General features: G+C 41.2%; 1 protein-coding gene and 1 long non-coding RNA gene across 5 annotated transcripts in view; one reads left to right on the top strand and one right to left on the bottom strand.

Moving 5' to 3' along the window:
- The window catches only part of EFCAB11 (EF-hand calcium binding domain 11), a 121,935-nt gene extending 109,886 nt beyond the window's left edge, over positions 1 to 12,049 (top strand). For both annotated transcript variants that reach the window (XM_033109715.1, XM_033109716.1), the window contains exon 6: positions 11,537 to 12,049. In XM_033109715.1, the coding sequence (XP_032965606.1) occupies positions 11,537 to 11,618 (82 nt within the window). In that variant the 3' untranslated portion in view covers positions 11,619 to 12,049. The remainder of the gene's footprint in view (positions 1 to 11,536) is intronic.
- LOC117024243 (uncharacterized) lies at positions 956 to 14,573 on the bottom strand. 3 transcript variants are annotated; one of them, XR_004423332.1, is made up of 5 exons: positions 13,935 to 14,573; positions 9,291 to 9,413; positions 5,175 to 5,390; positions 4,740 to 5,066; positions 956 to 1,133 (listed from the first exon to the last, which is right to left on the bottom strand). It is a non-coding gene; the product is annotated as an uncharacterized LOC117024243 (long non-coding RNA). The 3 variants fall into 3 exon arrangements; XR_004423333.1 differs by lacking the exon at positions 5,175 to 5,390 and having other exon boundaries at positions 4,740 to 4,819; XR_004423334.1 differs by lacking the exons at positions 9,291 to 9,413; positions 13,935 to 14,573 and adding an exon at positions 7,007 to 7,106.
- Between the last annotated feature and the right edge of the window lie 518 nt (positions 14,574 to 15,091).

A 15,091-nucleotide genomic window follows, 5' to 3' on the forward strand; every position in this document is an offset into this window, starting at 1 on the left:
GGCTGGGAAGAGCCCCCAATCCCTCTAATGTCCCTCAGTGATTTCCGTAGTGTGGAAACCCCTTACGGCCAGTTTCTGTTCTCAACCTGAAACCTCTGAAGATTCTTCTCCCCTCCCCCCAACCCACCCACTAAAGCAAATGCCAGCTTCTGGCACAGTGGCCACCCACCTTGAGAATGATTCTCAGTGCTGGGCAGGAGGGGAGAGGCCTGTCAGGGTTGGGGCAGGGGGGTGTCATATGCAATTTGTGAGACCTCATTAAGGGGGGACGTCCCCTTTTCTTCCCTTATCCCCATACCAACCGTAACAATTATTATTTCAGGGACAGAAAACAAATCATGTTTTCTAGCTGTTGTACAAAGAAGCATTTCCAGGTTTCAGTCCCAGAATATCCCCTTTGAACTTGTACTTGGAGTCTCTTGGTCTTAGCCTAGGGTTTGATTAATTTAACCGTGTTCACTCTTTGTTCATTTCATAATTTTCTAAACACTTGTCATGTGCTCTCTGAACCTTCATCTCTTTCAACTTAAATTCTCATATTAAAAGCCCTCATAGTCATTCCATTTGGTATGACTTTGTGATTATTGGTGGCCTTTTATTAATAGAGTGCTTCTGATAATCTGAGGGAATTGTTTCATTATGAAATGTTCATTTTCTTTTTACGTTATTTATCATTGTCCACAGACCCAGAGGTTTTAAATGCTGGGAGCATGTTGTAAACGAAAACATAAATAATTTATTATAATTATGCTGAACTAAGGCCAGGTTTTCTATTGGTTCAATGATGCACATCAATGAGAAATGGGCTGGGATATAAAAATCTTATTTTCCCAAATGGATTATTTAAAGTGAAAGTGTAAACAGAAAAAAAAACCAAAAACAACACTTAATTTTTGTAAATTCCTGCATCCTCATTTAATTTAAAAACAAAACAAAACAAAAAAAGTGACCTGATAGAATTTTAAAATAATGTTCTTCTAACCAAGTGGTGTAGAGTTAATCCCATGGATTACTGGTGAGTCTCTGCCAACACGGTGTGAGAGTGTCTCTCAGGATTTGGCCATGGCACAGCCCTAGAACTCCGAGTCGTGTCTGATTGCAGGGGAGGCAGGAAAATGGGCTTTAACTCTGTCCTGGGGAAGGAAAGGAAGCACATTTTGTCACACACAGAGCAGGCTCTGCTAAGGACTCACTCCAACACCCGTCCCAAAATGGACAGCCAGTTATCCCAGCTCCCGTACCCCCAGCCTGTTTCATCCCCACCAATTTGAAATGCCTCTTTTGACCTTTGCCGAATTCCTGTATACATATGTTCTCATTCATTGAGTCCTGGGTCATAATCACACTGCTTTAATTAGTGAGGCTTTATATCCAGTTTTTGTTCTGATATTACTATTTTTTTGCAAAATATTCTGAATCTTCTGGTGTATTTATTTTTTTCAGATAAACTCTCGATTCAATTTATCAAATTTCCTTTAAAAAGGTAAAACCAAATCAACAAAAACTCTACAACCCCCTATCATATATTACTAAAAGTACTATATTCCACTTGAAAATATTAAATATTATTAGAGAAAATAAGCATTATTTGACAATTGGTGTTTTCTCGCTCCAAGGAAATATGCTTTTGAAAATAGCAAGCGTCCCATCAAACAATGACTAACAGTGTTATTAGCAGGGCATGTATAAATGGCTTGATGTTTGTAGTTCATATTTCAACTTCAACTCTATTTGTTGCATTAGCGAAATGAAGCTCATTAAGCCTCATTCTTGTAGTCTATCTCTGCCAGCCTCTGAACCCACTAATACTCAGCTTTCTTGTCTGGAAGTATGTAATCTTTCCTACATTACACTTGAAAGAAAGTTCAGCTCATTCCTAAACCTCCAGTCAAGGATATGAACTTGTTGCTTTCAGAGAGGCCACATCTGTGCACTGAGCCATTACACCATCTGTTAAAGTGGTCAGAGTTCATTTTATTGCCTCCTTTGTGGAAGGACTTGTACTGTAAAAGTGTGTGTTATTGAAAACATAATTTTCCTCATCATTATGCTTTCTTTCTAGCCAGATCATAACCTGCCAGAAATCTATTGAGCATACAGTGAAAAGCTCTTCAGAATAGCTGTTCTTAAGAGATTAAATGATTGCCATCTCTGTCCCATTTCTTTTATCTCATAATCAAGTTCAAGATGATACTAGATATCTCAGCTGCAGTGATTATATATTTGAACTAGAAATGGCTTTATCTCCATTTTTCACACTGTTGAAGGAAGGATCGTTTTTTCCCCCCATTTACATTTATATACGCTGATGGTTCTTTACCACCGTCCACAGGCTTAAAGACTCAACTACTTTTTAAAGTCTGAAAATGGCCTATGGGAGTTGGGTTGCTTTTTAAAATTTTTCTGTTTACAGAGACACTGGTTGTATGTTAAGATCCAGCTTAGATGCATCAAAATGTCGAGCTGTATCGAATCATAGCCCAACCATTCAACCTGACAAGTGAGGAGCTTGAGATTCATAGCAGCTAAGAGACTTGTCCTGGATCACACAGCTCGACAACAGTCTGGCTGAGAGGAAAGCTCATGACTGGGCTGTTTCTGGTGGCCTGGCCTGCACTGCCTGCCGTCATTCGAGTCGACCTGTTACACAGATATGGCATTGGGAACAAGTGGAAGGACTAGTCACCCAAAAGTACAAGCAGCAGACTTTTATGATTAGTTCAAAGGTGTTCACTTGGCTTTTGTTCTTTATCCTTAAAGCTGTCTGATCTGTGTTATTGTCTTACCTCACAATTTCTATTCCAGAGATTCAAACTGAGAAAAAGGTCATGTCACTATTAGAGAAGAAATATGAAAATTTGCTGAAAATGAGACTTTGGGCTATCTGGTGATTGGATTTGTCACGTGCCCACAAGTAGTCAATAGTCAGGCATTCTTTCCTCCTTTTAAAATATTTCTAACTTTAACTAAGACTCCTCATTTTTAAAACCTAATAAATAGGAAAAAGTGAGTCATTATTTATGGTTGATCACTTTTGCCAGCTGTGACTGCATTTCACATCCATTTTTTCCTTTTTTTTCTTGGACTAGAGAATCTATCCTGTCACTCTTTATAGAGACAAAACCATATTGGTCCCATCAGTAGCCTCTTTTTAGGACATAATCACTGTTAAGGGACTGTGAACAGAGATTTTTCTTGGCTTCAGCAAGGAAGTTACTTCTTTAGAATGGAAAATAATCCAGAATCTTGGGATAGCACCTAAAAAGAAGTCTGACTTATTTTAGAATCCCTTTCAAAATGGAATCATTGTTTCAAAAATACGATATTTATTGAGTGTCTGCTGTATGTCTACCGAATGCCTGATACTGCAAGGCTTAGAAAAGATTTCAGAGAAGATACCTGTTATATCAGGATAGTTTTATTAGCAAGTAGCAGGAAATCCATTTAAGACTGCTATAAACAACCCAGGGGATTTATTGGGCCAGGCGACGAAGAGTTTTGACATAGAGCATGCTTCAGGCATGGTTTGATTAGGCTCCACTCACTCCGCTGTTCTTCTGACTCTCCCCCGCACTGTGTGTGGCTCTGTTCTCAGGCTGATAATTGGCATTTAAAAGCATGTGCATAAATTTTTGAGTCAATGCACCACTGGAGTATAGAACTGCTGTCGAGATTGCTCCCTTATGGTAGGAAAAGGACTGCTGTAATACCAAGCCTCACCTGTGCATACCAGCTGTCCAAAGAAAGAGCTTCTCCTTTCTCAACTCCCAAACAGAATCCTGAGGCTTCATTATGGTTGGTCCAGCCCTCTACCAATCAGTTGTGCCAGGGGAGGAATGCCATGTCCTAACTGGCTTCAGCCAATCAATCCTTGAACCATCACTGTGGTCAGGAGGGTGGGATTATAAGGATTGGCTTAATGCCAGTCAGATCCCACTTCCTGAACTTGAGAAGATCCGCCTACCCAAACCACACAGCTCCTGCATGGCCTGTGGGGTGGGACGGTTGCTGGGGAAGTAACCAACAACGTCCCCTGCATCTGTCATCTAATAGGCTGAGCCTCATCCTAATGAGGCCAAAGTCTTGCCTGGCTTGTGTCATTCCCTGTTCCTGGACTGGTCTGGTCGTCCTTGCATCCTTCACAGTTTATCCTAAACAGCCAAGTCCACTGCCTGCTCACCGCCAAGTCCATAGCTGTACCTCTGCGTCCAAAAAGCCAAAGAACTCTCTTATATTCAGGAATATAATGTCCTCGTGCTGAAGGGATACTCAAAGTCTAATAATACTATTTATTGTTGAAGACTAAATATTATAAAATAAGACATGTATAGTAGACAGGGAAAAGAAGACTGCTGCTTTCTTTTTCCGGTTAACTCTGACATTTCAATTGCCTAGAGCTTCAAACATCAGAGCTCTTCTTAAAGGAAATATTTAAGTTGCTCTTAAAATCATTTTCCAAACATAAGAACACTCTAGATCAGAGAACAGATCATTTCAACTGTGAGATCCCTTTCACTTGAAAGAGAATCTGACATGCCATGCTATTGCTGATGGCAATTTAAAATGTCCCGTGAGGGCATCATCTCACAAAAGAAACTTTCCACTGTGTGTCAGCCTGGGTGGGTTCTTCCTTGAAAGCAGAGCTTTAGATCAGGGTTTGCATGTTGGTTGTTTGGAAAATAACCCCAGTGAACAACAGCACAACAGCAGGAGGGGAAGCCAAGGCGAGGGTCTCTTACCCAGTTTGGTATTTCCAGGAAAAACTAGAGCTCAGTCTCACCAGAACCACGAGCCAAGAGATGACCTCGGAGGTGTGTACCTGCGGGACTGAAGGAGAAAGCAGTTCTCCACTGACTCCTGTTCCCTCATTGGTCAACGGTTGCATCTGTGTGAGGGCCACCTCCGGGTGTTCGCACAGTCCGGGCAAACCGGCCCCGGGACGGTGCAGGGCGCCGCCGAGGGGAGGCGCTCCCAGCAGTGGCTGGAGTGGAAGATGCTGGGATGCCTGAGAGGTGGCGCACGAAGGGAATCCCACGCACACTGAACAGCCCAACTCGCGTGGGAGCCTAGAAAAGACCGGAAATCATCGACATCTCTCTTTAATCTTTCTTGTGTGTCTGAATGGCTTTTCTTAACACATGTCTTTAAAAAGGTAAAATTAATAAACACATTACCAGCTGAATTGGGTAGAGCCCTGCGGACTTTCATCAACAAAGAGGCAAGCATGCCAGTGGGAAGAACCAGCGGGTTCCTCAGAAGAGAAGGCTGCTTGCGGGAGAAGCTGTCATCATCACATCTTCAATTGGCGGGGCTTCTCATCCCCAGCAGGGGCTCCTTGCTTGGAGGGTAATTTTTACTTTCAACGTTCAGTCAGTCTGACAGCTTTGTCCCTAATGTAATGGCAGTTTTGACTTTAGTTTAAATTATTCCATAAAGAATCAAAGAGAAAGAGAGTCTCTCTCCCTTTTCTCCACCCCAAAAATTCCTCTAAGAAAACTTTTCTCATTTCAATCTTTCCCTCCACATTAAATTTCTCGTTCATGTTTCGGGTAAATCAGTATGGTGTCAACTTTCAAAACCCTGTGTGACTATCACAGTGACTCGGAATAATTGCTGTCTGTCAGTGGATTTGCTGGGAACACAGATATGCCTGTCACTGGCTCTGTTATCACTACCAGGAGCTGGCCTCTCGAGTGGGGTCTTTTCTGGGCTCAATTCAAAACCTTAGTGATGGCAAGGCAGAGTGCTGAGGCAATTATCTGCATAATCCATCCAAGACACACGTATGCCTCGGCTGCCCCTGAAATCACTTGTTAAAAAAAAAGTCTTTAAAGCAATTATTTTAGTAAGTGCAGATGTAGCCAGAATGTTCCAAAGAATTGCCTCCAACTTTGGTTCCTCTAGCCCTGTGGTTTTCAACCAGGGATGATTTTGTCCCCCAGGGGACACTTGGCAATATCTGGCTGTCACAGCTGAGGAAGAGGGAGGATACAACTGACATCTAGTGGGTAGAAACCAGGGGCGCTGCTAAACATTCTACAGTGCACAGGACAGCCCCCGATAATAAACAGTTCTCCCGCCCAAAATGCCAATAATGCTGAGAAATAAGCTCATTTGTTTGGAAAATTCAGATTAAAAAGAAAGCAAATATTCCTTCAGTTGAAAAAGGTATAAGATAAAGAATAATTAAAGACAAAGTCACTCATACGACAAGTTTCTGTTTAGCACATTACCTTCAACTGCTGCCCAAGTGAATATAGATATGTATAAGGTTGCAATTATAATACAGAAGGTGCCAAAAAAATGTACACATGTTTTAAGAAAGGGAAACTGTATTAACATTGTAATACTCAGTATATACCGATAACAAGATGAATACAAGCCATGTTTGACTTCTGCAATTACAAGAGGTGCTCAAAGTGGTTCCTATCAGTGTCCAGACACTTCTGATTACAGAGATCTATTGCTTGAGCAATGTTGACCAGTGTCCACTTGTACACATTTTTTTAGCACCACCAGTGTATGCACTAGTTTGTATTCACTTAAAAATGTCACTTTTATAGTCTTTAAATCATTTTAATAGAGAATATTTCATTGTTTCAATGTAATGAAATTAACTATCGCTCTTTGCTTTTTCCCCTCCCTTCTCTTCCCTCCTCCCCCCTTCTCCTCTCCTCTTCTTCCCCTCCCTCTCCTCCTTCCCATTCTCCTCCTCTTCCTTCTTTTCCTTTGGCAAAAGCAAGTATTCCAGTCTGAAGTCTAGTTTTAGAGAGCTGGCCATGGAGAGCTCTCAAATAATTTTACAATAAAAACTCTTTTCCAAGAAATGACTACTTTCAAAACATTACAAGAAATTGTTAGGATGTAAATATTTTCATACAAAAAAGCATTTACTACTTGCGAGAAACATTTACTGTTTACGTATTTTTTTAAATTAAAAAAACAACTTATGTTTCTCCAGGCTGCATTAGAGCAACATGATGGCCTAGCTTAATAAAAGATTCACCGTGTGAAACCCTGGTTCCTTTGGGTGTAGACCACTTAGCTTCTGTGTCACAGGAGCACATCCAGTCTGGGCTGCCAAAGTCCCCACAGCATCACAAAAAGGGGGGAACACAATCTTGCCTAACAAATCAGGATATAAAAGATGCAAATGCTAAAGCTCATGCTGATGAACGTAATTATAATCGCTTATGTGATGAGTCAGAAAACATATTTTAACAGATATGAAAACTGTCAGAACTCAGCTGAATGAACTGAGTCTACCCTGTTTCCCTGAACATAAGATCTAGCCGAACCATCAGCTCTAATGCATCTTTTGGAGCAAAAATTAATGTAAGATCCAGTCTTATTTTACTATAAGACCCGGTCTTATACAATATAAGACCGGGTCTTATATTAATTTTTGCTCCAAAAGATGCATTAGAGCTGATGGTCCAGCTAGGTCTTATTTTTAGGGAAACAACGGTAATCCTGCTTTAAATTCTCAATGAGTGCCAGGGTCAACTGGGGTCTTCCTACACTTCAAAGTCCACATAGTATTGCCTGGAACCCCCATTCCATACCCTGTGGAATTTTAAAGCACTTCCCAAGACTTTTGTGAATTTCTGGAAGGCTTATGGCTCTGGGTTCTCACTTCTCTGAATTCATTCAGTTGGTGGATTGTCTTCCTGTTCCCCACTTGCTCTGCTTTACCTTCTCCTGCACCCGCTCTGACTGAACTCATTGCCTCACTCAATATTCAGCCCCTAACTTAATGCAGACACACCATCCCTCCTTAGAGTGTGTGCTGGGTGCACCCCTTGATGAAGATAGGGAAGAAGTTATAACCAAGTGATACAAACAACTTGGAAGCACACAGTAAATGCAGCAGATAACTAAAGGACTTCTGATCACTGCTCCACTGGGGACATTTTCCTGGGCCAGCTTCCCTCACATAGGACCAGCCTCCCCCCTCCCAGTCGCTCCCTCTTCCTGCACCCTCTCTCATCTTGCTCGTCATCCCCTTCCGCCCAAATGGTCTAAATTCTTCATACTGAGTTATACAGAGCAGTTCCGCTCTTTTTGAGTCCCTACTCCCAAAATCCATTCCAGGTCTTTTGCATCTCAGAAACAAGCAAACCAAAGTCCTTAACTGGACCTACGTTTCTAAAAGCAGTTATTATTAATAACAATTCTTGTTTTTCTTGTACATCTATACAAGCTTTTTTAGTTCCTTTGAAAAGTCGTTTCTGAAATCGAAGACTGTATATATGTCTACAGTCGACCCTTGAACAACACGGTTTCAACTGCACGGGTCCACTTAGATGTGGATTTTTTTCAATAAATATACAGTACTATAAGTGTGTTTTCTCTTCCTTATGATTTTCTTAATAACATTTTCTTTTTTTTCACTTACATTATTGTGAGTACCGTATATAATGCATATGACATACAACATATGTGATAATTAATCAACTGTTTATGTTATCGGTAAGGCTTCTACACTATTAGTAGTTATGTTTTTGGGGAGTCAGGTTATTCGTGGATTCTCAATCGCTTGGGGGTGCCAGCACCCCTAATCCCCGTATTGTTCAAGGGTCAGCTGCGTATCTACATTCACGTGTCTGTTAAAAGAGCAGCTACTTAACTGGCTTTAAATGCTCAGGCTTCAACCATAGGGCAAGTTAGTCCAGTGTTCTACTTTGGTGTCCAGTTTCCTGCTCTTTATCTCGAAACTGCTCAGCCTGCCACTCAAGGGGTTCCTTCCATCCATTGCTTTACTCTACAGCCTCATTTTCCAGAGTTCATCTCTCACTTGGTCTCTCTTGTACCTGGTCTCTGTTTACAAAACACAGTTGGGCGTGGAGACCATAATTGACCATTACTTACAGGTCCCTGAGTGATGGACCCTAGGTGCCTTCTTTAGTGTGTATTATTGCTATCCGGCTAGTAATTAGACTTCAGAAAAACAGTGGTGACATACTCTCTCCCTCTTTAATCCCTCAATACCTCCTGGGAGGCAGCAGATATTCCATAATGTTGTCAACTGTATCCCCAGATTCATATATTCCACAGATTTCATTCACTCTGCAAACATTTGTTGCCTGCTGTGGGCTAAGTAAGGACAGCAGTGAACAAGAGAAAGTTCTTACCTTCCTAGAGTTTATTTATAGTGATGTTGAGGGGTGGCAGACTGTTTTAGTGCTGAACGTATGTTCGTGACACCAAAACACACTCTAGTTTCTTCACTAGAGTAAAACTCCTCTTAGGGTTAAATGCTGTAAATGGAAACAATGAAACTTTTTTACCTAGTGACGTTTTCTTCATCGTAGCACACCACTGGTTCAACCCACCAGCCACATCTGCTCTTTGATCACACAATGATTTGAGTGTGGGTGCTGTGAAACCTTCCTGCTCCAGAATAATTCCATCTGCAATGAAAAACAGAATATTTTTGCTTTTTGAAATTATAGCTCTGAAATGTGAATTTCCTCTTCACACTTCTTGCGGCCATCAGATCTGCTGGTATGTATGTGTATGATGAGGAAGAAAAGTCGGAAGACAAAAAGTGTTTTACTATGTGTCATTCAAAACATAAACATGGTGTTCCTCCATTCATTATGTGAATAAAATGCCACCCCGCACCTTATGAATAAACCTTTCCAATGTTAACACCTCTCAGTTAGACTCGGCCCATTTAATGATGGGAAGCGTTGGCAAAGACAGCAAGAAAAATAAGAAGTTAATGCAATTTCAGTAAAGGTTAGTTACTGAGAAAATCAGCATGCAACATCTCAGTAAGTGAATAAACACACCAAAAGTAATGTTATCAGAAGCAGTTTATTCTAAACATTACTCTTCTAGGTTGTCCGCTTAGCTCATCCTCTGAGATGTAGAGTTAAACTATACCAGTTCAGAGAGGAAAGAAGAAAGGCCATGTATCTAATCCAGTTGCTTGGGGAAGAAATATTTAGGCAATATTAAGAATCTTCAATTATCTAATTTAATAAAAGGGATGAGTTCAATTTTGTAGGCAGTAACATGTGATACTGGTTATGTCTAATCCCTTAGAAGAGATCTGACATTCTGCTTTTGGTCTTGTAGAGCATGAAATTGTCATATATATTTTACCAAAAGAAGTAACAAGAGCAATGGCCTTCGCAGTCTGCAATCATTTTATGCTAACACACTGCAACATGGTTTTGCCCTGGGGCAGAAAAGGGGGGATTTTTCTCTACTTCAAAAGAATAAAAAATTATCATCGCTCTATCCAGAACCATTATAGACTTCAGAGACTTTGGCATGAAATATTCAGAAAGTTGATTTTAGAATTCCATATTTTAAAAGCCTGCTTTAAAACTATTACAGTGATTAGTGGCTCTGCTACTTGGGCCAGTCTTTGCTTTCAAAAGCCCTATGTCATGGTTGATACCATTTGTTGTTTCAATGAAATATAATTTGCATAAGGCATGCAATGCATTGTTTTAGAGTGCCCCCCAAAGAGGAACTGTGACCACTACTCATCAGTTATGCTTTCAAACACACTTTTTAAAGAAACATTACTTTTCCTGGTAACGGTTGAATGTGTTGCTTATGCCGTGATTTTGTCCTTCTGACATGCTTTATCCTACCTATGTGGAGTGGGTGCCATTTCTCTGCTCCCTGTTGGGGTTGGGGTCGGGAGGCAATGCTACTGGCTCAGAAGTTCTAGGGAAGCACAGGGCCACCCCAGCTGAGGCCACCCACACCCTCAGCCTTCAGCCGACCAGCCAGAGGCTCACATCTTCACCACTCTTTATAGGAGTCAGGAAAGTTGATGGGGTGTTTGTGAGGATTTAACAGAGCTTACAAGGCCACGAGTGAAGCCAGCGAGAACTTCTGGAGCTAGAGTTAGCCCTGAGGGAATTGCCATACAACCACTTTTCTCCAGAATATTCCATTTATGTAGGGAGGCAACGTTCTGCCGAGCACAGAGCCCTGCTTTTGGAATTTAATGATCCTGATTTGAGTTCCAGGTCCGCTACTTAGCAGCAGTGAGAGCTTGTGAGACTGCTGAATCTCGTTAAGCTCAATGTCTGTCTGTAAAATGGACCCATCCCAGCATTGGTGCGCAGATTCACTGAGACAAGGAAAATGTAATGCAGGACGTCCGTCATTGTTCGCATTCTTGTTTGTTCCCTAAACTTCTGTTCTCTTAGTGGGTTAGTCCTCCCTTCCGTTGGGTAATGCATATATATTTATTGACATATCACAGAAAGAATTTGCAGGATGACGAAAAACCGTTGTTCCTGCTTTTCTTATATAACTTGTGCATTTGGTTTCATTTCTTTAAATGTGGGGAATATATTATTTCTGTAGCTTTTAATAAATACTTTTTCCTTTCCTTCCCACTTAGCCATGTAAAGGAAAAAAATAGGCATCAGCCTTAGCCTTTAAGCAGATAAAATAGGTGCCTCTCACATAGACATGCAAAGAAATAAAGATTCTGATGTGCTCTTGATGTGTAAGTGTGATGAAAATAACCTGTAAGTAACTTCTTGCTTCATTTTTCCAGGGAAGTAGATCAAGACTCAGATGGTCATGTCAGCTTCAAAGACTTCGAATATGCCATGAACTACGGACAAAATGAAGCTTAACCATGTGAACTGCTTTTGGCAACTTCTGGGGAGACCCATAGATTGTAATGTGTTTAAATGTCAAACTTCACTCTACTAATGATGTAATGCTGCCTACCCGGGATTAAACTCTTCGTCATGGTTTTCAGATGCTGATAACTGCTAGCATCTCAGAATCCTAGAGGTAGTTTCCCTCCATGTGGCTCGCAACCCTAGAATCATTCTAACACAAGTGATTAGCAGAGAAGCTTAATAAAAATAAGGTCTTAAACCATCAAAAAGCAAAGGAGCCTAAAGAGGCATAATAGCTAAATGTAATTTGGTATTCTGGATGGTACCCTGGAACAGAAAAAGGGTATTAGGTAAACACTGATAAAGTATGGACTTTAGTTAATAATACTGCATTGGTGGTGGTTCATTAATTGTGACAAATATGCCATGCTGATACCGTGTTTCCCCAAAAATATGACCTAGCCGGACAATCAGCTCGAATACGTCTTTTGGAGCGAAAATTAATATAAGACCTGGTATTATATTACATTACATTACATTATATTATGTTATATTATAGAAGACCCGGTCTTATGTTATGTTATGTTACATTATATACTACCTGGTCTTATTTTACTATAAGACCGGGTCTTACATTAATTTTTGCTCTAAAAGATGCATTAGAGCTGATTTGTCTGGCTAGGTCCTATTTTCTGGGGAACACAGTAGAAAAGGTTAATAGCAGGGGAAGCTGGGTGAGGAGTATATGGGAACTCTCTGTACTATTTTCACAATTTTTCTGTGCATCTAAAACTAATCTAAATCTAAACCTATTAAATTTACACAATTTTTCTGTAAATCTAAAACTATCCCAAAATTAAAAGTTTATTAAAAAATAAAGCCTTATTCAAAAATTAGCAAACTGAACATTACGTAAAATGAAGAGAACTGAAAATCATTAAGAAATACAAATGAAATATTATTCCAGAAACAAAGTGGATCAGTGATATCATGTGTGTTTTAGAGCAAATTGTTCCAGCTGATGAAAAGCCCTTTCTGACTTTGAGTAGAGTTTTGTTCAGCATGTATTCTCATCATAAATTGAATAATTGAGTCATTGAGTCTCATCTCAATACATAAATGATACTGATTTTCGATTTTTTAAATGTCAAAATTAGAATAACATATCAATAAAGTGCCATTGTATGTCAGTAATTGCCAGAATGCCAGAATCTCATGTTGCAATCACTACGTGGACCTCATTTCTCTCGTGGAAACATGACAAGATAAAGGGAGGGGTCAGTTCCTCCGGCTGATGTGGGAGGCTGGAGGCCGGCTATGAACAGCTATTAGGCAGCTAACTCCCTTGACCTTAGATTAGTCCAAGTTCTTTTTGGTTTCGATGACAGAAACTTACTCAAACTAGATTAGACAGAAAGGGAATCGCTGAGAAAGAGTGGGTTAGCTTGTGAAGTCTAACATAGGAGGGCAGTGGTGCGGAGGGGTTTCCAGGATAGCTAGAAGCAGCATCTCCAGACTGCCTCTCTCCCATTGTCACTGCCAGCATCACGCCGTTCTACAACAGAATTGGCCCCCGATCTGTCCAGTTCCAAGTTCAAAGACCCCAGAAAGAGACTTTGATTGGATCCTGAATCAGTCAACTCTGGTTCACCGAGAGGGTCTAGACATAGCCACTGGGTACTCACCCAGGTGTCCTCGGGCTGGTTACGGGGAGGGGAAGTTGATAAGAGCTGGGCAGCCGTTCCATTTTCGTTCTTAGAAGAAAACAATATAGCTGGCGCCTGGTCTAGGAAGGAGAGCATCCCTAGGATTTGCTGCTTAGTAGAGCTCAGGCTCTCAGAGCACAGACCAAAAAGAAAAAGAGGAGATGAGAAGCTGCTCATGTCACCGTCTCCTCCTTATCACGTCCCCAAGCCCAGTCCAAATCCTCATCCTATAAACGTTATCCTGCAGCTTCTCTCTTCCAGGTCCCTGTCCCTACCCGCAAGCCACATGATGCTATCAGTACGTTATGACCTTGTGGTCTGTCCTCAGTTGAATGGCCCAAGGGTGAGTTGATCAACTGAGTCCCTTCCCTTGGAAGACTTTCAGAATGAGAGTGAGTGAGACATAGCAGCGCTCCTGAGAGTGGCTGAGTGAGTGGGTATGACTCAGGAGTGAGTGGCAGACATGTTTTCCACCACATGGCCTGGATATCCGAGACAGCTGGTTTGTAATGAGAGCAGAAAATGAAATAGACACCGAGAGGGGAACAAGAAAGAAGCTGGAGAAACCCTATGGTACTTGATTTCTAGTTAAAGCTTGTGTGCAAAGCCCAGTCCTTACCCTTTGGGTCCTGTGAGGTAACCCTGTATCCTTGCAATAAATCTTTCTGCTCAAGCCAGCTGGAGTTGCTTTCTGTTATTTGAAACCAAGAGAACCCTAACTGTTACGAGCATAGAGCCAAAGGACAGAGTCCTAGGTAACATAAACATTTACTGGGCAGCAGAGAAAAGAGTCCTCTAAAGAAACTAAGAAGAAGTAGTTGCAGATGGAAGAAGAAGCTGTTACCACTCCTCCTTCCCGTACCCCAGGCTCTACTTGACCTCTCACTGTCATCAGCTCCACTTTCCCCTGTGGCGACAGCTCTCAAAGAGATCACGAGTGATCTGCTGACGGCCGAACCCACCAGCCCCTCTCAGACTTTGTCACACTTGTCCCTTCTCCTGGGTCCCTCTCTCTTTAGCCTCCACTTCACTGGTCTGTCTCACCGTATTTCTGTGCCCATTTCCCTGCACTATCTTTTCCTGTATCCTCTCCTAGAACCATCCCGGAAGTGTCAGTGTTCTCCAAGTTCTTGTAATTGGCCAATTTTCTGGATCAACACATCCTCCAAGGATGATTTCATCCCAAGACTTCAGCTATCACCTTTATGGGTATGACTCCACAAACAAATCTTCATCTTTAGTCTTTTAGTCCTCAACCCCAGACCTGTTTTTTTGGATTTTTTTTTTTTTTTTTTTTTTTTTTTTTGCTGGGGGAGGCAGTTGTGGAAGGGTGCTTTGTTTTGTTCATTTGTTTGTTTTGAATCTGGAACATTTTGTAGTGCCAGAAAGTGAGGAAGTACTAAAATGAACAAACAAATAACAACAACAATAAAACCCTATGCCAATGGGGGCAATGTCAAAAGGTTACAAGAACCAACAGAAAGAGCTCCCAGTAGCCAAAGCTGGAACAAGTTGGACAACAAAATAAACACAGTAGTATTGGATTATAACCCAAAGTAGGAAATAAATACCTATAAGTCCATACTGATTCAAATAAATGACTGATTGAATAAATACCTAAATGGAAGAGTAGAGACAAGTCTCCTTTGCAGAAGAATTCCAAATAATTTATGTAGATATTCTGCCCTCAAAGAGAGGAAGCGCAGCCCTCCGTTCCTTCAGTGTGGACTGCAAGTAGTGACTTTCTTCCAAAGAGTACAGTATGGAATTGGAGGG

Source organism: Rhinolophus ferrumequinum, chromosome 6 (genome assembly GCF_004115265.2).
Source record: "Rhinolophus ferrumequinum isolate MPI-CBG mRhiFer1 chromosome 6, mRhiFer1_v1.p, whole genome shotgun sequence".
Lineage (NCBI taxonomy): Eukaryota > Metazoa > Chordata > Mammalia > Chiroptera > Rhinolophidae > Rhinolophus > Rhinolophus ferrumequinum.